Below are 22,055 nucleotides of genomic sequence, written 5' to 3'. Positions count from 1 at the left end.
GATCTGAGAGGGCTGTACAGCAACCAGTAGCACACAATAATTCATACCATATTTCATCTCTAGAAGTTACGGAGATTTGCAAGCAACAGACCCCCAGTATAGTCTCTCACTAGCTTTACGGCCCAGCCTTGCTAAAGTGCCATCAGAGCTTTCAGCCCAAACATTCTGCTTTAAAGACAGCCACCAAACTGCCCTCTAGACTAGAGTGACTGCTCTTGCCCAGAACCATAGCTGTCAACTTACAGATTTGAAAATAAGGGACCAGCAGCCTCGAAAATAAGGGATCAGCTGCCAAAATAAGGGATTTTGCTTAGCTTATACATAAATCCGCCACTGATGGAGCCATGCTGCTTTGGCTGCCACTCACTGTGTTTTGCAGGGGGTTGGACTAGATGACCCTAAGGGTCTACAACTCCAACCAAAGAAGAGTGGCAGACAAAACTGATGAACGACGTCGAGATGGCAAAGCTTACAGGCAGAATTAGAAACCAGGAAGAGGACCTCTTTAATAAAGAATGGGGAAAGCTTATAATTTAGTTGAAAAGCTATTGTAAAGAGTTACATACATTGGTAGGATTCAAACTGCCGACCTTCTGATCGGCAAGCCCAAGAGGCTCAGTGGTTTAGACCATAGTGCCACCCACGTCCCTTATCACCCTATTAAGGTGTTTCCCACCAGGAAAGTTGACTGGTAACCCTAGGAATTTTTCCTTCTTCTGTGGCATGTATTTGTTTTCTCTGATGCACCTCCAGTCCACTGGAGGCTAGAGGAAGGCGGGTGATCCCAGTGGACGGGGTGTAAGTTGTGAGGAAAGAATGACCTTGCCTTGGCTCACACGCTTGACTTTAGCCTTCACTATAAATATGTGGTTAAAGGGGAAATCCAACAATTCTAAGGGAAAAAATATTTAGCATGACTGCCAATAAGAAGCAAAATGATACTTGCTCTGCTCAACAGTACACAAAGCACTTTAACGAAGGGTGAGGCAATCCTGCAAATCAGCCTGGTGGCGGTGAGTGCTATTTTATGAAAATGAAGCATTTTGCTAAAAGCACACCAAAAACACTTTTGCTCTTTATAGTGCTGCATCAGTGATTTATGAAACACAAGTAGAAGCGACTGAAACCTTTCTAGAAAGGTTTATTGGAAGTGACTTTTTCTAAAATCATCTCCACCCCCCCCCGTGCCTTCATATCCTTTCTTGACAGCACACACAACCTCTGATCTTATGCTCTCCCCACAGAAAGCTTACTCCAGAGCAGTTTGAATGTTTGCAAACATTCCGACAGGCAGAAAATAGGTTGAACCTCGGGTCCACACACAATCTGGCCATTTTAAACATGGGATTTAAAGTATTTTAGAGACTGCAATTGCCTTCAATTATATTATTATATAATAAACATTATGTAATATAATAAACAGTTTTATTGATTCATTCTTTGTGTTCAAAAGATTTTAAAAGGCTGTTTAAAAGGTAAAGGTAAAGGACCCCTGACAGCTAAGTCCAGTCGCAGGCGACTCTGGGGTTGCGGCGCTCATCTTGCTTTACAGGCTGAGGGAGCCGGCGTTTGTCCACAGACAGTTTTCCGGGTCATGTGGCCAGCAGGACTAAGCGAAACCAGAGCAGCGCACGGAAATGTCGTTTACCTTCCCGCTGGAGTGGTACCTATTTATCTACTTGCATTTTGGGCGTGCTTTTGAACTGCTAGGTTGGCAGGAGCTGGGACCGAGAAATGGGAGCTCACCCCATTGCGAGGATTCGAACCGCCAACCTTCTTATCGGCAAGCCCAAGAGGCTCAGTGGTTTAGACCATAGCGCCACCCGTTTGGCAAATAGTTAATATCACATTTGTAACCCTGTTCTTCCTCTGAGAATCCCATGGCAGCATACCTGGGACTATCATGTTATGTCCTCATGAGAGAATTGGGAATGGAATGGAACCCAGAATCTGTCCAGTCCAAGGACAACAGAAACATTCTTCACAGGCCAACTTAGAGGTTCCTTGCATGCGCTCTAAGTGGCTCAAATGTTGAAGAGAAACACGTATGTAAGGAAATGGCTTGAATTTACATTTGAGGGAAACACTGCTTGAAACAGCCAGCTCTGCCAGGTCTGGGTGCTAATGTTATTTGCTCCCAACATCTCACGGGAGACAAGAGAACAAAGCAAGGCGTCAGCCATGATTCTGGAGGGATTTTATGAAGTGTGTCGGATCGTGTGTGAAAAATAAGTTACTCTGACCAAGATTTGACAGCCCCCACCACACAAAAAACAAAAATAAAATACACTTACTCTCTCTCTTTCTCCGTCAGTTTATCGTTAATATTATCTTTGATTGCAGACCTGGAGCCCTTGTGAATTATTGGATACCTGAGTGGCACTTGCAGGAAGAAGGAAATCATGGAGACCAGATGAGCAGTGTAGCCCAAAGCGACAGCATTGCTGCCATCATCCTTTGCTGTAAAGGAGAGCAAGCATACAGTTCAGAGTCACTCCACCCTACTGAGGTCCAAACGGTGGCTCATCGCCACACTTTGAATTGCCTATTTCTTACTGCACAAAGCTCTTCAATTCTGTTGTGTGTTTTTTAACTGGGGCACAGCAAGTTAACACTGCAGGGGGGGGGGGGGGAAATGAGCCGATAGACATGGGGCTGGACTGGGCGATCCTTGGGGATTCCTTCCAATTGAATGATTCTATGGAGGGGTCAACCCTATGGAGGGTTGTGTTGTTTCTCAGACCCTCCTAGCCACCTCTTGATTCTATGCCATATTTTCCGACACATCTAATATTTTCCGACACATCTATAAATAAATACATACATACATACATACATACATACATACCCCACCCTCCCCGGCCAAAGCCAGGCTCAGGGCAGCTAACACCAGTAAAATTACAGTAAAAACATAATAGGGGGGGGGGGGGGACCAATTTAAAATACAGGTTAAAATGCAATTTAAAATGCAGCCCCATTTTAAAAGTAGCCCATAGATCAAAACCTTAAGGGGAGGGAAACATAAGGGTCAGACTGAGTCCAAACCAAAGGCCAGGCGGAACAGCTCTGTCTTGCAGGCCCTGCGGAAAGATGTCAAGTCCCGCAGGGCTCTAGTCTCTTGTGGCAGAGCGTTCCACCAAGTCGGGGCGAGTACTGAAAAGGCCCTGGCCCTAGTTGAGACCAATCTAACCACCTTGCGGCTCGGGACCTCCAAAGTGTTGTCATTTGTGGACCTTAAGGTCCTCCGTGGGACACACTAGGAGAGGCGGTCCCGTAGGTACGTGGGTCCTAGGCAGCATCTGTCACCAAGTGGAAGTTTCCCCCACTTCCAGCCTAAGCGACTCTTCCCCACCAGCTTGAAGCCTTCACTCTCACCTTAACCCTTACGTCCGAACTCCTCTGTGGGAGAGGAGAGACTACCCCTTTCAGCCCACACTTCAGAATCCACCTTTCCTGAGAGAATATCTCCTGCACTCTCACTCCTTCCCATTAGGGCACATGAGCTAACTATCCTGGCTTACAGATGTTCTCATCTCCCATGCATTTGGTTTTTAAAAAGAAAAAATATTCTGCTTTCCCATTTTTTTAGGCTTTCTGAGAATCAGTCACACCCGGCTTCCATGAACTCATGCCAAGCTTTTGGTAAGCGTAGACAAGACATCCAAACTCGGGGGGGTGGAGAGATTGCTCCCTTTATATAAAACGGGGGAGGGGAAAACATGTATTTCATTACAGCAAACTAGTTCGGTGTCACGGATTAACCCCATCTTCTCCTGCCTGAATTTAAATTTCCACAACCTGTCTGGCGTTAAACTTCCAGGAAATCAGAGGAAAGGCACTCTTTCAATGCAACCTGCCAATTTCGTTTCACCACATTCAATTTTCAGCTATGCCGTGGGGGCGGCTCACCTAATTCTATGTGACAAGTTTGCTGAGAACTGTAATCACTTCACGGGCACTAGCAAGCTGTGACAACCTAAAAAATGGGCTGTTAAAAAGTTCTCAACACAAGGGGAGCCGTTGGACAGGACTGTAATAGAGCAAGGAATAGTATTTATTTACGAAGATTTTAAATTGGTGCATAAGATACCCCCTGTTTAGACAGCTACATCTGGGTGCATATTAGCATTTAACCTTTATTAAGGTCAGAAAAGAGCCATGTCACACGATAGTTTAGAAGATCTGTGACACACTGCTAACTCAGAATTCAATCATCTAAACCACGGGTAGGCAAACTAAGGCCTGGGGGCTGGATCCATCCCAATTACCTTCTAAATCCGGCCCGCGGATGGTCCGGGAATCAGCGTGTTTGTACATGAGTAGAATGTGTGCTTTTATTTAAAATGCATCTCTGGGTTATTTGTGGGGCATAGGAATTCGTTCATTTTTCCCCCTCCAAAATATAGTCCGGCCCCCCACAAAGTCTGAGGGACAGTGGACCAGCCCCTGCTGAAAAGGTTTGCTGACCCCTGATATAAACTGATGCTCAATCCATACCATGGAAAATAAAAATGACTTCTATGTGACAAGGGAGAGAAGTTTTAGGGAAAAAATCACTACTATTCTTTCTTTTGCAATGTAATTTCATATGGAAATCTGGGCTAGTAAGAAATGCTACCAAGCAGCAACAATGATGGGCTTGGAAAAATGGGCAAACTACTGCAAGAAATCAAAGTGAGTCACTATTTAAATTTGTTTTCTTAAAATGTGGATACCCATCATGGAGCTGTTAGGAACATTCGTTTGAAAACTGTCTCCTGCGAAACAATGGAATCCCCCCCCCCCAACTGAAATTTGCTGTCTGGGTTTCTCTGCTGGCGTGCCTGCACAGGGCAATTAGGTATCAAAAGCAAGCAGGTAAATAGCCAATTACCTTGAAAGTCTTCAGAATTGGGCAACTTGACTCCACAAATAAAATAATCCTTTTGATCATTCTGTGGATTTAATAGCAGAAAGTGAGGTTGGAAGGCTGCCCGTGCGAGAATAAAAAACCCGAATTGTAAACAACAGTATCAAAATCTGAGCATGTAATGGAAGCAGGCAGGTCTTCGAATATGTGCCATGAACGTTTAGTGGGAAAGCTAGTCAGAAGAAATCAAAAGCCATGTTTCACTTTAGCATTCCTGATTTGACAGCAGCCTGCACCACTCTGCGCTTTGCTTGCTGCCTTCATTACTTATATAAAGGTAAAGGTAAAGGTACCCCTGCCCGTACAGGCCAGTCTTGACAGACTCTAGGGTTGTGCGCCCATCTCACTCAAGAGGCCGGGGGCCAGGGCTGTCCGGAGACACTTCCGGGTCATGTGGCCAGCGTGACATCGCTGCTCTGGCGAGCCAGAGCCGCACACGGAAACGCCGTTTACCTTCCCGCTAGTAAGCGGTCCCTATTTATCTACTTGCACCTGGGGGTGCTTTCGAACTACTAGGTTGGCAGGCGCTGGGACCGAACAATGGGAGTGCACCCCGCCGCGGGGATTCAAACCGCCGACCTTTCGAACGGCAAGCCCTAGGCGCTGAGGCTTTTACCCACAGCGCCACCCGCGTCCCTCATTACTTATATAGATGGCCCCATAAGAAGGTATTCTTTGCTTCTGAGAACTGAAGGTGGGCCTACAGGAGAATCCTAGTGCAGAATATTTTAAGGGACCTAACCTATGTCCCCAGAGTCACTCAGCAGGGAGTGATTGCTACATCGTGCCATACCCTTAACAGAGGGATAATTGATCTCAGGCTCCTCAGTATGTCTGCTTCAGCTGGCAGCAGTTCCCCAGTGCACTGAGCACAGTTCTTTTCCAGCCCTGTGATCAAAGTTCTTTTTATCTGGAGATGGTGGGGGCCGAAGCTGGAGCCTTACACATGCTATAGGTAGGGGCCTATCTATAGGAGACTACAATATCTTTGGTTTGACATGCCGACGGTTCCACAAATGAATGTTGTATCCCACTACAGCTGCTGAAGCTGGCGTTACTGGAGAATGTGAAACTCACCAGATCAATAGGGTAAATATAGGAAAGCTCTGAAAGTAATTGCCTGCATCTGATGGTCAGCTGTGCATTGGTCTTCAAGAATTGCTCTCTGATGAAAAAGACAAAAATTGAATGAATACCTGAAGGGTCAACACACATTATTCCCAATGCCCCATAAAATAGTAGTTTTAATTATGTTTAACATTCACAGTACTGCCAGATTATAGTGCAATATATGCATGACTAAAAAGGAGAGCCACCTTTAATAAAAGTGTAAGATACATTGGCACAATTAAGAGAAAAATGACCGGTGTTTGTTTCAGCAACTCCTCCAGCCGAAATGAAATCCCCTTCCTTTGTATCTGCCTTCTCCTAGACAAGAGCAGGCAGAGGAACTAATTGCTGCTGAAAGCTCACACAACCAGGGGTGTGGTATGTGTTTTTTTCTGAGTGAATGAGCTTGCAGCAATGTCACCCATTGGGACCAGAGAATCATCTTAAGGCCACTAGACCAGGTGAGATCTCTGACTTAACAGGTTTGAGGACAGCAAACACATTGACTCTTTACAAGTTTCCTCCAGGGAGCGGACTCACAGACAGAACTACAGAATCCAGAGGGGATTCCTGGTCGGTGGTGGCAACAACTGCTAGGTCCCTCTGTCAGTCATGAGAACTCGTCAGCAAAAGACACTTCTGTGTGTTTGTGTGTATGCACGAGACGCATACCGTATTTTTCGCTCTATAAGACGCACATTTCCCCCTCCAAAAATTAAGGGGAAATGTGTGTGTCTTATGGCGCAAATGCTTGGCTTCAGCGATAGCAACACAAAGCCTCTGAAGAACAGTGGGAGCGCTCCCGCCGTGCTCCGGAAGCTTCATGTTGCTTTCGCTGAAACCTGGAGAGCAAGAGGGGTTGGTGCGCACCGACCCCTTTCGCTCTCCAGGCTTTAAAGATAGCCGCCTGAAGCCTCTGGAGCGCGGTGGGAGCTCCCGCTGCACTCCGGAGGCTTCGGGTTCCTTTCGCTGAAGCCTGGAGAGCAAGACTCTCCTGGCTTCCGCAAAAGGAACCCAAAGCCTCCGGAGTGCAGTGGGAACACCCGCCAAGCTCCGGAGGCTTCGGGTTCCTTTCGCTGAAGGGTATGTGCCCCTTCAGCTAAGGCGCTGCGCCCCTTCAGCTAAGCGGGAGGAGAAATGGAAGGGGCTCCGTTTCTCCTGCCGCTTCGCTGAAGGGGCGCTGCGCAGAGGGGGAGAAATTTTTTTCTTGTTCTCCGCCTCTAAAACAAGGTGCGTCCTATGGTCGGGTTCGTCCTATAGAGTGAAAAATACGGTACATGGGCAAAGAAGAATTAGTGAATCTGTCAGCTCATTTGCTTCACCTCCTCCAATCACCATTCCAACTACTGAATCCGCAAAATGTCCAGTCTTTGGCCCCACAGCTCCCAATATGTAGTGTCATAACCAACAAGGTACTAACAGCTGTTTTTTCAATGCTCTTTTCAGTGATGTTTGAACTCTTATTGTGTATAGCATTTTTATGTTGTTGGCTCCCTTTTGGATGGAAGGGCAGGGTAGAAATCCAACAAACAAAAGATAAGGTCAGCATTTCACTACTACAACCAATCCAACTACTACAACCAAAAAGACAAACTCCATTTACCTCTTGGCAGTGCATTCTTTTCTCAACTCTTGCAAGGGTTCTTTGTCCAGTCGGAGCTTCTGATATTCTTCCTCAAACGCATTTCCTACCAGGGACATTTTTGGAAGAAAGTATCTGATTTTTTGTGTGTGTTTCAGCACTAAATACTGGCAACAATCACAACACTATTTTTGGAGTATTTATAAGAAGATACCTGCTTTATCACTACCCAAAGGAGTCTCAAAGCGGCTAACATTCTCCTATCCCTTCCTCCCCCACAACAAACACTCTGTGAGGTGAGTGGGGCTGAGAGACTTCAGAGAAGTGTGACTAGCCTAAGGTCACCCAGCAGCTGCATGTGGAGGAGCAGGGAAGCGAACCCGGTTCACCAGATTACAAGTCTACCGCTACCACTACACCACACTGGCTCTCAGAAAGTAATACTATGAATTACGGTTTTAAGGAATGCCTCTTGCTGCCAAACACCTTAGAACCATCTCTATTACCACAAGTGTAAACCCATCTTTTGGAGAACACCTAAATGCATCACTAAGGAGCTGAACCCAGGACACTATGCAAGCTTTTTGCTAGTTGTTGTGATCTCTCCTAATTGCACCAATGGTGTGCTCTTGGATTTCTTCCTTCTTCAGAGCTCATAAATCAACAGAAGACCTCACAGGTACCTTAAGACAACTGGTTGGAAAGACCCACAGCTGTAAAACGAAGAATTGCATGACAGTGGCAGTTTGCCAAAGGGGGGAGCAACTGACTTGCCCTCCCTGTGCTACAGCACCACCACTGCAAATGGATATCAAGTGAGCAAACAAGAGGCCAATGGAGTCCCACCTCACCCTACAAAGCTGTTTCTCAATAGGAGTAACCCATTGCTCAGCTACAGATCAAGCTCCTCTGATGGCTCATCCTTCTTTGATCACCTACTTTTCATGGGAAGGCAACTGCTAAATTGTACGTGCAGTACAGAGTTGTAATATATAACTGAAATGTAAATTCACACTTACCTCTGTCAAATAGCGCACTTTGTTCCTTATGTAGCAAGGCAACCTCTCGGCCCAGGGCTTTCTTCTGCCTTTCAAGCTCATTCCGAAGCACCAAAATCTTCAACTGTAAACACTCACTCTCTTTTTTCTATTAAACAAATTAATAAGAGGGCTGCTCAGCAAATACGTTGACACAGAGGCAGGGTGGCCATCTGTCATGTACGATCTAGATGAGATTCCTGCATCCTTCTCCTCCTGTCATGAGGCTGCATTTTAATTGTTTTAATGTTGTATTTTAACCTTGCTTTTAAGTTGTATTCATTCAACTCATTTTTATTATTGGTTGTTAGCTGCCCTGAGCCCGGCCTTGGCTGGGGAGGGCAGGGTATAAATAGAATTTATTATTATTATTTATTATTATTGCAGGGGGTTGAAACAGATGACCGTCGGGGTCCCTTCCAACTCTACAATTCTAGGATTCTGGTTTGACTGTTGCACTGAACACAACATGATAGGCTCAGAAAAGCTTGAGGATTGAGAGAGCCATTTGGGAAGAGGTCAGAGCAAATTCTTGAGAGGCTCTCTTGAATGCACCCATGCAAAGCCAAAGTCACCCGACTTGGACTACAAGATGTCAAGGCTTAGGAGCAGCAGAGCCTCCTACAATGCAGTAGCTATCAAGGCTAGTAATAATCTCACAACAGAAGGACACCGGGATCATAAAGCCTGTCTAGCCCCTCAATGATATCAGGCACCCCCAACCTTCGGCCCTCCAGATGCTTTGGACTACAATTCCCATCATCCCTGACCACTGGTCCTGTTAGCTAGGGATCATGGGAGTTGTAGGCCAAAACATCTGGAGGGCCGCAGGTTGGGGATGCTTGGTCCAGTAGATAATAAAATAATAATAATAAAAATAAATAACCTCCTTTTCATTCATACAGACCACAGTGAGCCAAATTATTTTCTTATCTGCTGCCATGCCTTTTTAACCTGAATTAAACATTAATTTAATTTAAGTTAATTTAATTAAGTTAGATTAGCCTCAACCAGAGCCAGGGCCTTCTCAACACTGGCTCTGGCCTGGTGGAACGCTCTGTCTCATGTGACCAGGACCCTGCAGTATCTGATTTCTTTCCGCAGGGCCTGTAAGACAGAGTTGTTCCACCTGGCCTTTGGCTTGGAATCAATTTGATTCCCTCCCCCTCTTTCTTTTTCCTTTCTCCTCCTGTGAAGAGGCTGCATCCTAATGTTTTAATGTTGTATTTTAATCTTGTTTTTTAAATTGTATTTTAATCAACTTGTTTTTATTATTGGTTGTTAGCCGCCCTGAGCCCAGTCTTGGCTGGGGAGGGCGGGGTATAAATAAAATTTATTTTTATTATTATTAAGATTACAACTTAATGTGATTTTAACTGGGCATTGTCATTTGACTGTTACAATATGGCTGTTTTAATTATTTTATTGTACGCCGCCCTGGGCATCCCACATGGAAAGGCAGGAAGACAAGTTGAAAAATAAATAAATGCAGTCCCTGAAAGGGCTGCACTGGGAGCCTCAGGGGGTTAAGAAAATCCCAGGGCTCCCCAACGGAGAGCTCAATGCACAGCATGCTAAAGCTGCTGCACACGCACACCTGCAATTTGGGCACTCCTGCCACGCCGTCATTAATGAAATGACAAAACTCTAGGCAAAGTCTGAGATCTCTGCCTCTTGCCGCATTTTGCAACCTCTGCAACTACATTTTCTCCCAGTGCAGCCTGAGCAAAGTATGAGGCTTTTGCAGTCCACAAATCTCTTCAGAGATTAAGCTATCGATATCCTTTCCCTCCCTGCTTGTACAAAGGCGGAATGCCTGACGTGTTCCCATTCCAAGCAGCTCACAAGCCAACATAAAGATGACAGGCTTCACTTTACCTTGGGGACCAAAGCGAACATGGAGAAGAGTTATTTAAAGTGATAAGGAAATGTGGCTTTTGTTATGTTATTTGTAGATTTGATTTATGGGCTTATTGCGAATATGCATCTATGCTCTGTTCCCAACTTGCACGTAAACCCAGTGGAGAAGGCTTGATTGCCTCAACACAAGGCACTGGGGCTGAAGGAAGAAAATTAGTTCAGTGCTGAAAGAGGCACACAACGGTACAGTAATCCTCTGGCTAGAGAGATAGCGGAACTCCCCGTGTTCCTCATCATTTAAAGCCAGCTTTATGAAGGACTTCAATTTTCCATTATGTGTCAAGCCTTCCAGACTCGTTGGAGAACCTCGCTGAAATAAAATGCAGGACTCCCCAATCCGAACCAAGCATAACATCATGAAGAGAACGGGATACAAGCCGAGTGGCTTCTTAAAATTGATACGAGGCACCAGGTGCCTGCCAGGCTGTGCCAATATAAATTTCCAAATTAAGTCACTAGCTATACTGGTCCCCATTCTGGACCATGGTGAGCCCTTTGACATTAATCGGCGCCAACAGATTGCTCTGTTCCAAATTCTTCTTTTAAAAACAAAACAAAAAACTGAGCCTAAGTTGACAATTAAAATGTTTGTCACTGCGCCCGAGAAGTCATTACATGCATTTTGCTCATCCTCAAAAGCTTGGAGTGCCAGCAAGCTCAGCTATTACACTGGGCCCAAACAATTACAAGGTTCACCACACTTTCCACTGGTAGCTCATTAATCCCAATCTGTAAGAGTTTGTTTTTCCTGGCAGCCACGTTTTGCTCATGGCCACAGAGCCAGCGTTGATGCTTTACAACTGCAGAGCATTAGGAGGCCTATTAATTTGGTTTTCCCCTCTCAGCAATTTAGGCTTAATCCAATACATCAAGACGTTGGGACTTTCCAGACAAATATTTCCATTTAATAATAAAAAGGGGGTTGAGTTACACGCAAGAGTGACAGTGCTTGAGAAAGTCCATACATCTGTAATTATTAGATGAAGACATCGAGTGATTTCTCCTGCACGTGAAAAACTCGTCGCTGCAGATCAAATCACTCCTAACTATCAGGGAAGAGGTTGTCTGCACAAAGTGTGAGAAAACTGGTTGGGCATCTCTGTACTCCGCAGACTTGTTGTTGTTTAGTCGTTTAGTCGTGTCCGACTCTTCGTGACCCCATGGACCAGAGCACGCCAGGCACTCCTGTCTTCCACCGCCTCCCGCAGTTTGGTCAGGCTCAAGTTTGTAGCTTCGAGAACACTATCCAACCATCTCATCCTCTGTCGTCCCCTTCTCCTTGTGCCCTCCATCTTTCCCAACATCAGGGTCTTTTCCAGGGAGTCTTCTCTTCTCATGAGGTGGCCAAAGTATTGGAGCCTCAACTTCACGATCTGTCCTTCCAGTGAGCACTCAGGTCTGATTTCCTTAAGAATGGATGCGTTTGATCTTCTTGCAGTCCATGAGACTCTCAAGAGTCTCCTCCAGCACCATAATTCAAAAGCATCAATTCTTCGGCGATCAGCCTTCTTTATGGTCCAGCTCTCACTTCCATACATCACTACTGGGAAAACCATGGCTTTAACTATACGGACCTTTGTTGGTAAGGTGATGTCTCTACTTTTTAAGATGTTGTCTAGATTTGCCATCGCCTTTCTCCCAAGGAGCAGGCGTCTTTTAATTTCGTGACTGCTGTCACCATCTGCAGTGATCATGGAGCCCAAGAAAATAAAATCTCTCACTGCCTCCATTTCTTCCCCTTCTATTTGCCAGGAGGTGATGGGACCAGTGGCCATGATCTTCGTTTTTTTGATGTTGAGCTTCAGACCATATTTTGCGCTCTCCTCTTTCACCCTCATTAAAAGGTTCTTTAATTCCTCCTCACTTTCTGCCATCAAGGTTGTGTCATCTGCATATCTGAGGTTGTTGATATTTCTTCCGGCGATCTTAATTCCGGCTTGGGATTCATCCAGCCCAGCCTTTCGCATGATGAATTCTGCATATAAGTTAAATAAGCAGGGGGACAATATACAGCCTTGTCGTACTCCTTTCCCAATTTTGAACCAATCAGTTGTTCCATATCCAGTTCTAACTGTAGCTTCTTGTCCCACATAGAGATTTCTCAGGAGACAGATGAGGTGATCAGGCACTCCCATTTCTTTAAGAACTTGCCATAGTTTGCTGTGGTCAACACAGTCAAAGGCTTTTGCATAGTCAATGAAGCAGAAGTAGATGTCTTTCTGGAACTCTCTAGCTTTCTCCATAATCCAGCGCATGTTTGCAATTTGGTCTCTGGTTCCTCTGCCTCTTCTAAATCCAGCTTGCACTTCTGGGAGTTCTCGGTCCACATACTGCTTAAGCCTGCCTTGTAGAATTTTAAGCATAACCTTGCTAGCGTGTGAAATGAGTGCAATTGTGCGGTAGTTGGAGCATTCTTTGGCACTTCCCTTCTTTGGGATTGGGATGTAGACTGATCTTCTCCAATCTTCTGGCCACTGCTGAGTTTTCCAAATTTGCTGGCATATTGAGTGTAGTACCTTAACAGCATCATCTTTTAAAATTTTAAATAATTCAGCTGGAATATCATCACTTCCACTGGCCTTGTTATTAGCGATGCTTTCTAAGGCCCATTTGACTTCACTTTCCAGGATGTCTGGCTCAAGGTCAGCAACCACACTACCTGGGGTATACGAGACATCAATTTCTTTCTGGTATAGTTCCTCTGTGTATTCTTGCCACCTCTTCTTGATGTCTTCTGCTTCTGTTAGGTCCTTTCCACTTTTGTCTTTTATTATGGAAATCTTTGTACAAAATGTTCCTTTCATATCTCCAATTTTCTTGAACAGATCTCTGGTTCTTCCCATTCTATTGTTTTCCTCTATTTCTTTGCATTGCTTGTTTAAGAAGGTCTTCTTGTCTCTCCTCGCTATTTTTTGGAAATCTGCATTCAATTTCCTGTATCTTTCACTATCTCCCTCGCATTTTGCTTGCCTTCTCTCCCCCGCTATTTGTAAGGCCTCGTTGGACAGCCACTTTGCTTTCTTGCATTTCCTTTTCATTGGGATGGTTTTAGTTGCTGCCTCTTGTATAATGTTACGAGCCTCCATCCATAGTTCTTCAGGCACTCTGTCCACCAAATCTAAATCCTTAAACCTGTTCCTCACTTCCACTGTGTATTCATAAGGGATTTGACTTAGATTGTATCTTACCGGCCCAGTGGTTTTTCCTACTTTCTTCAGTTTAAGCTTGAATTTTGCTATAAGAAGCTGATGATCTGAGCCACAGTCAGCTCCAGGTCTTGTTTTTGCTGACTGTATAGAGCTTCTCCATCTTTGGCTGCAGAGAATATAATCAATCTGATTTCGATGCTGCCCATCTGGTGATGTCCATGTGTAGAGTCGTCTCTTGTGTTGTTGGAAAAGCGTGTTTGTGATGACCAGCTTGTTCTCTTGACAGAACTCTATTAGCCTTTGCCCTGCTTCGTTTTGAACTCCAAGGCCAAACTTGCCCGTTGTTCCTTTTATCTCTTGATTCCCTACTTTAGCATTCCAATCCCCTATTATGAGCAGAACATCCTTCTTTGGTGTCATTTCTATAAGGTCTTGTAAGTCTTCATAGAATTGGTCAATTTCAGTTTCTTCAGCACCAGTAGTTGGTGCATAAACTTGGATTACTGTGATGTTAAAAGGTCTGCCTTGGATTCGTATCGAGATCATTCTATCATTTTTGAGATTGCATCCCAGTACAGCTTTCACCACTCTTTTGTTGACTATGAGGGCCACTCCATTTCTTTTACGGGTTTCTTGTCCACAGTAGTAGATATGATAGTCATCCGAACTGAATTCGCCCATTCCCGTCCATTTTAGTTCACTGATGCCCAAGATGTCAATATTTATTCTTGCCATCTCATTTTTGACCACATCCAACTTACCCAGGTTCATGGTTCTTACATTCCAGGTTCCTATGCAATATTTTTCTTTACAGCATTGGACTTTCCTTTCGCTTCCATGCATATCCGCAACTGAGCGTCCTTTCGGCTTTGGCCCAGCCGCTTCATCAGCTCTGGATCTACTTGTACTTGTCCTCCGCTCTTCCCCAGTAGCATGTTGGACACCTTCCGACCTGAGGGGCTCATCTTCCAGCGTCATAACTTTTATATGCCTGTTGTCTTTGTCCATGGAGTTTTCTTGGCAGGGATACTGGAGTGGCTTGCCAGTTCCTGCTCCAGGTGGATCACGTTTGGTCAAAACTCTCCACTATGACCTGTCCATCTTGGGTGGCCCTGCACGGCATAGCTCATAGCTTCTCTGAGTTATTCAAGCCCCTTCGCCACGGCAAGGCAGTGATCCATGAAGGAGACTCCGCAGACTAGGATTCCCCAAACCTTTTACTGTTCACATTTCCTGACTTTTGTAAATATATTCCTGCATTTCATTGGTTACAGGTTTGTAACTTTGCGTGTTTGCCCCCACTCAAGCCAGGCACCTCAAATTCCATTATATTTGGGTCTCCTAAGTGATAATCAAGACCTAAATACAGAAATAAATAAATGGTTGGCTTCAAATTGCGAATAAGGGACATAGGATGATCAGCGGTGGGGTTCTATCCTTACATTAGCTGAGACCCAGGCGCAGAAAGGGCCTGCGCCGAAGTTCCCCTAACAACTGCTCATACCTCTCTTACAAGGTACTCCCTTCAGATTTTGAAAGCCCTCTGATTATATGAACCCATCAATGTTTTACTCAGGGCATTTGCAGTAAGTGAGAGAAACAAATACATCCTGGAAACCTACCAGCTCCTTGCTCGTCGACGTAAGCCTCAGTTTCTCTTCAATCTCCCTTCCTATTTTCTGAACAGTTACCTGAGTCTGTTTAATTGCACACTGGGCCCGGTGGAGCCTGCAAACAAACAAACACACACAGAAGAGTTAAAACAGCCTTTGGAAATAAACTACACTGCATTGAGCGTGCTGGAAGCTACTTTCTGAACGCTTCTCTCAACTGTCTTTGCTTTAAAATGATGTTGATATTGTATTTTTAAATTGCTGTAACCCTCCCTCCTTTTGGAGAAGGGTGGGTGATAAATAGAACATATAACTAACAATAACAATTCCCACTGGTATCAACAGCGCATCAACACAGCAAAGGAATGGAATGGGGTGAACTGGGGTTCAAATGGGTCCGTGCTCCTACTTGGAAAATGGCTGTGAATTCACCCACAGGGTTTCAACTCAAGTTTATTGGCCCTCAACCAGCTCATCACAGAACCCAGACCCTGGTCCATGCCCGATTCAGATGTTATGCAGAGCTAGAGCTGTGTGTCTTCAGCATACTGGAGACATTTTGCTCTGAATCCTCTAGTGCAGGCATGGCCAAACTTGGCCCTTCAGATGTTTTGGGACTATAACTCCCATCATCCCTGACTGCTGGTCCTGTTAGCTAGGGATGATGAGAGTTGTAGTCCCAAAACAGCTGGAGGGCCAAGTTTGGCCATGCCTGCTCTAATGAGTGCTCCCAATGGCTTCATTTGGGGGTTATTGGGTGGTTGTTTTTATTTCGATTATGTATTTTGTGGGTTTATGTTTTGATTTTATTTGGTGAACTGCCCTGAGACCTCTGGGTATAGGGCGGTATATAAATTCAATCAATCAATCAATAATAATTGAATAGCGTTGAGGACAAAATTGTGCCCTATGGCACATCATAACACAAATGTCAGGGGGTCAAGGGGTTTCCCCGCAATGCTACTCTCTAGAAGTGCCCCTGACACCCATCCCAAAGAGTTGTTCCAGATATGTTTTTTCTTACACAAATGTAAGAAAAAACAATCTTTATTTTGGATAAACATTTGGTTAAATTTAATTGATAGTTAGACAGTAAGGATGGAAGTAAGGTGATAATTTGCTGGACTAATTTTTTTTAGCATGGAAGGTAGGGGCGGGAGATGTGAGGAGGTCACAAGAAGATAAGAAAGTATGTTATGTTTTGTTATAACTTGGTTTGTCTATTATATTGTAACTTAAAAATTTCAATAAAATATTTATTAAAAAAAAAAAAAGAGTTGTTCCAGATATGGAAAGCTGGATCCTAAACAGACAACACTTTATACTTCTTTCTAATGGGGGGGGGGGGGAGAGGGAGGAAGGAAGGAAGGAAGGAAGGAAGGAAGGAAGGAAGGAAGGAAGGAAGGAAGATGCCACTGGTTTCAATTACAATTTCAAATTGGGCAAAGTTTTAAGCTTGGTCTACACATGGAAGAGAATGAGGCAGTAGAGCAAGCTGCCTCAAACTCGGCCCTCCAAGTGTTTTTGGCCTACAACTCCCATGATCCCTAGCTAGCAGGACCAGTGGTCAGGGATGATGGGAATTGTAGTCTCAAAACATCTGGAGGGCCAAGTTTGAGGAAGCCTGCAGTAGAGAATAGTCTACATCACTTCTGGCTGCAGGTGGGAGAAACGATTTTGGAGTGCTCCCTTGCACAGACTCCTTGCAAGGGAAAGGGGAAAACTAAAGCATCATGTACAGTGATAGCACTGTATTAGAACAGAAATAGGTAAGGTAAAGGTAAAGGTACCCCTGCCCATACGGGCCAGTCTTGACAGACTCTAGGGTTGTGCGCCCATCTCACTCTATAGGCCGGGGGCCAGCGCTGTCCGGAGACACTTCTGGGTCACGTGGCCAGCGTGACAAGCTGCATCTGGCGAGCCAGCACAGCACACGGAACGCCATTTACCTTCCCGCTAGTAAGCGGTCCCTATTTATCTACTTGCACCCGGGGGTGCTTTCAAACTGCTAGGTTGGCAGGCGCTGGGACCGAGCAACGGGAGCGCACCCCACCGCGGGGATTCGAACCGCTGACCTTTCGATCGGCAAGTCCTAGGCGCTGAGGCTTTAAGCCACAGCGCCACGCCACCCACGTCCCGAACAGAACAGAAATAATGAGCAAATATTTGAAGGAGGAAGACAGAAGGAACATGAAATGTTTTAAATTACAATTTTGATATTGCAATAAAAAGGTAAAGGACCCCTGACAGTTAAGTCCAGTCGCAGACAACTCTGGGGTTGCGGCGCTCATCTTGCTTTCAGGCCAAGGGAGCCGGCGTTTGTCCGCAGATGGTTTTTCCGGGTCATGTGGCCAGCAGGACTAAGCTGCTTCTGGCGCAACGGAACACCGAAACCAAAGCAGCGCACAGAAACACCGTTTACCTTCCCGCCTATTTATCTACTTGCACTTTTTGGCACGCTTTCAAACTGCTAGGTTGGCAGGAGCTGGGACCAAACAACGGGAGCTCACCCCGTCGCGGGGATTCAAACCACCGACCTTCTGATCAGCGAGCCCAAGAGGCTCACTGGTTTAGACTTTCCAAAGGGCAGCAGCAACAGTTACCAGAAGTGTTTTAATATGCCGTAAGTTTCAGTCACTCCCCAAACCCAAGCTATTTGATGCAAGGCAGACACTCTCTGCTAGAAAAGACTTCTCCCGGGTGACACACATGGGGAGAGGCTTCAAATCTGGGATGCCCAGTCCCGCAGCACTAATTCAAACCTCATTCCATAAACTACACAGAAGTGCATGCCCTGCAGTTTAAGAGCACAGAAACAGGTTGAAGTTAGCAGAAGATGATTTATGATACAACGTCTCCCTACTGTTTCCTGAACACATTTTGGTCCTTTTAGGAAATGGGTTGTCGATGTTTTTTAAAGAATGATCCAAAAATGTAGCAATTTTGGAGGCATTAGAATTACCTCCACGACTGACATATTTGAGGGCATTTTCCACTGGAGGCCAGTCTGGCAGGTGACCCTGCAGGGCGCTTCTGGCCTTCCCGTGCAGCACAGCTCATTTGCTTGATCCATTGAGGCAGGCTGTTATTTATAATGCAAAAGAGCACTTGAGCTGCGCAGGGCGCTTCGGAAACCTCATTTCATTTGTCTTCAGCGACCTGGGAGGTGGGTCAATATCATTTCCATTTTACATGTGGGGAACTTACGGAGACAGAGGTTTTGCTCGAGGTAACTCAAGTTCACAGCTGAGCTGAAACTTGAACCCAAGTCTCCAAAGTCTGCACCCAAAATTCTACACCCAGGACCACCTTCCCACTTGCCCTTTCCTTGTTGCAGCCTATAAAAAATCCACATGTGAACTGAACATGCCACTTCCTTCAAAAGTACAGCGGCTGAACTAGAATCAAGGCTTAACCATTGTAAAACCTGTTAGTAAATTAAGGGTTGGATTTTGAGCTGGAAAACTGGAGTCCAAACCCCATTTACGCCCCCAGTATTCACTGGGTGGCATTGGTATAATGCACTCTCCTATCTGTTAAGGCACACAGCAAGAGTTGCCATAAAGAGATGACAGCAAGAAACCATCCACAGCGTGTTTTAAAACACTACATAAATATATTCATCCCCTGTAGACTTTATTTTCTGCAGAATGCCTCAGAATTATCTACACGCCATTCTTGCAGCACAAAGTAGTCACCCCAAATGCTTTTGCTTTCAATAAGATTTTTAAAAGTCCCTAAAGATCTGCAACTGCAGTTCTAAAGCCAGCCTTCCTTGTATTTAGCTGTCAATCATGACAATATTATTCTCCACATACCTATAAATACTGAGCCCAGCTAGCGTTTTGAAGCCAAGATTTCCTGAAACATATTTGTGCGCAGAGTAAAGCTGTGCTGCCAGCTCCAGCACAGTAATTCCACTTGCAACTTACCCAAGAAGCTCAAGGTCTGACAGCATTGCATGCCAAAAAGGAGGACCCTATACAATTTAGGCCCATCACCCAATGCCTTTGCTCTGCACAGAACTGCAGAAAAGGACTCTATTATACAGTCAGGCAGTGACAAAGAAGCTAAGTTGAGCCGAGGTGAAAACAAGCAACAGAGCCTCTGCTCTTCTTTTCTTCTGGAGAAGTCAACAAGGTCATTATATCTCAAGGGTGTTACGGAAACAGAATTTAAAAGTCTTTGGGAGCACTCGGGTATCCAAGAGCAACCAAGGAAAGTGAGAAGATGGGAGGAAGGGGGGCCCCTGAACAATTTGGAATTCCCTCTTCATGTAAAATAAGGACTACTGTTTCAGGATAACTCCCATATGACTATATCCTGCATAAGGGGAAGATGCTGGAGTGAAATAGTTATCCACTGCTAATATGTCTGAAAATCAAACACGCTGCCTGTGTATGTAATATTGGGCCCATATGTAAAATTGGTGAGCAGCAGAAACAGACCTTCTCAGTGGTGGCCCCGTTAGTGATGAACTCCCTGTGGGGAGTACAGCTGGTTATATAATGGCCCCCACCCCCCGAGCAGGCATTGTTAGTCCTTTCATTGCATTTTATTCAAACAATTTGTAAAACTAAAGTGTTCAAAAAATTTAGGATACTCCCCAAACCTTAGTTTTAGTTTGTAGAGTGCTTTACCAGAAACTACTACACATCTCACACGCCAAATGCACAGATACTTGTAAAGATGAAGAAAACAGGTGCAGTTTGAATCAAAACATCTGGGTTTTCTGTGGTAGGCGCAACTGAAGAGGCCAGTCGGTGGTCATCTGGCCATATCAGACTTGTGTACATTTACCCAAATTTTTGTAAAAACACTCACATCCTGTCGTGTTTGGCAAAATTTTCAGGATTTGCCATTATGTTTCCAACAGGAAGACTAAAAATAAAATGCCTCATTCCAGATGCAGCTAAAGCAGAACAAAGGAAGCTTTGCCGGCAGAGACCCATAATATATAAAAGAATGTTAAACATGATGCCCAGAAATATCAGGCTCTCTGGTTGCCCAAATCAATTTTGTTTATCTGAAAGATTTTGATGGAGATTTTTCAGTATCCACAAGGCAACCAATTTCTATAGGACATGTTTCAAGTCTTTGGGTTCTCATTGCTTCCACTATCCCAAGCAAAATTAAATTATGGGTCACGCACTGCAGGCATTGAAACAATCACTAACACTAGAGATTCATACGTGTGCACATTTCATCTGGCTGATTATTATTATTTATTTATTTTTAATTTTTATTAATTTCAATTCATTACACAGACATTCAAACAACAGAGAAAAGAGAAAAACATACCAAACACAGAAAAAAGAAAAAAGAAATTTCATAACAAAAAACACCGACAAATTAAACTTACAATAAATGACTTCCCTTCATCTCGGTTTCGGAGTATGATACAAAATATTGTAATCTGCAGTTTCGTTTTCTTAAATCTCTTTGCGTCACAGGCGTAATTTCTAGCCTACTGTGATTTTTAAGTTTTTAACCTCTAGTTCAATATATGACATAAATTTATTCCATTCATCATTAAACTTTGTGGTCTTTTGGTTTCTTATTTTCTGTGTCATTTCTGCCAATTCTATATAATCTATATAATCTGGCTGATTAAATGAAGTCAAAGCCGAACCTTAAAGCCCTCGCCCCATGTGTGCGCCGCCTTTCTCCCAAAGAATAAGCTGAAGGTGTCCAGGGTCATCCCATTCCATCTGCATGACAACCTTGCAAAGCAAATCATCCTGATGGATTCTGACTCATCCAAGACCACCAGTGAACCTCGTGGCTTACAAGACCTCTGCCTCATCTTGGAGCCGCTTTGGACACGATGAAGTCCTGCCAGCTAAAAGTACTGGTGCGCTGTGTCCAGCTGGCAGCACTTCTCTGTGTCCAGAGTGGCCAAACGTTTATCCCTTTACAGGGGTCAGCAAACTTTTTCAGCAGGGGGGTGGTCCACTGTCCTTCAGACCTTGTGGGGGGGGCGGACTATATTTTTTGTGGGGGAAAGAATGAATTCATATGCCGCACAAATAACCCAGAGATGCATTTTAAATAAAAGCACACATTCTACTCATGTGAAAACACCAGGCAGGCCCCACAAATAACCCAGAGATGCAGTTTAAATACCATATTTTTCGCCCTATAGGACGCACTTTTTCCCCTCCAAAAATGAAGGGGAAATGTGTGTGCATCCTATGGGGCGAATGCAGGCTTTCGCTGAAGCCTGGAGAGCGATAGGGGTTGGTGCGCACCAACCCCTCTCGCTCTCCAGGCTTCAGGAAGCTCTGCACAACCCTCGGGAGACTTCGCGCCGGGCTCCCGGGGGCTGCGCAGAGCTGCCTGCAGTCCCGGGCTTCGAGCAGAGCTGCGCAAGCCTGGAGAGACCGGCATGACTTCCCGCCGGGCTCCCTAGGCTTGCGGATAGAAGGCTGTTCTTGGGGCTGGGGTCGGGGGAAGCTCGGGCTTCCCCCGCGCCAGCCCCACGCCTGGGGGGGAAATATATTTTTTTCTTTATTCCCCCCCCCCCCAAAAAAAACTAGGTGCGTCCTATAGGGCAGTGCACCCTATGGGGCGAAAAATACAGTAAAAGGACACATTCTACTCATGTAAAAACACACTGATTCCTGGACCGTCTGCGGGCTGGATTTAGAAGGCGATTGGGCCAGATTCAGAAGGCGATTGGGCTGGCCCCCAGGCCTTAGTTTGCCTATCCATGCTTTAGCTGATGCACCTTAA

General features: G+C 45.0%; 1 protein-coding gene across 1 annotated transcript in view; it reads right to left on the bottom strand.

Annotated features, from left to right (window-relative positions):
- The window catches only part of UVRAG (UV radiation resistance associated), an 87,225-nt gene that overhangs the window by 31,623 nt on the left and 33,547 nt on the right, over positions 1–22,055 (bottom strand). The window contains exons 7-12 of the mRNA XM_028725886.2: positions 15,330–15,435; positions 8,621–8,747; positions 7,623–7,707; positions 5,987–6,074; positions 4,874–4,934; positions 2,295–2,460 (exon numbers count right to left, since the gene is read on the bottom strand). Of these exons, the coding sequence (XP_028581719.2) occupies positions 2,295–2,460; positions 4,874–4,934; positions 5,987–6,074; positions 7,623–7,707; positions 8,621–8,747; positions 15,330–15,435 (633 nt within the window). The remainder of the gene's footprint in view (positions 1–2,294; positions 2,461–4,873; positions 4,935–5,986; positions 6,075–7,622; positions 7,708–8,620; positions 8,748–15,329; positions 15,436–22,055) is intronic.

Source organism: Podarcis muralis, chromosome 4, assembly GCF_964188315.1.
Source record: "Podarcis muralis chromosome 4, rPodMur119.hap1.1, whole genome shotgun sequence".
In the NCBI taxonomy this organism is placed as follows: Eukaryota; Metazoa; Chordata; class Lepidosauria; order Squamata; family Lacertidae; genus Podarcis; species Podarcis muralis.
Note: the sequence above shows the minus strand (reverse complement) of the source record. Positions and strands in the feature narration are given on the sequence as shown.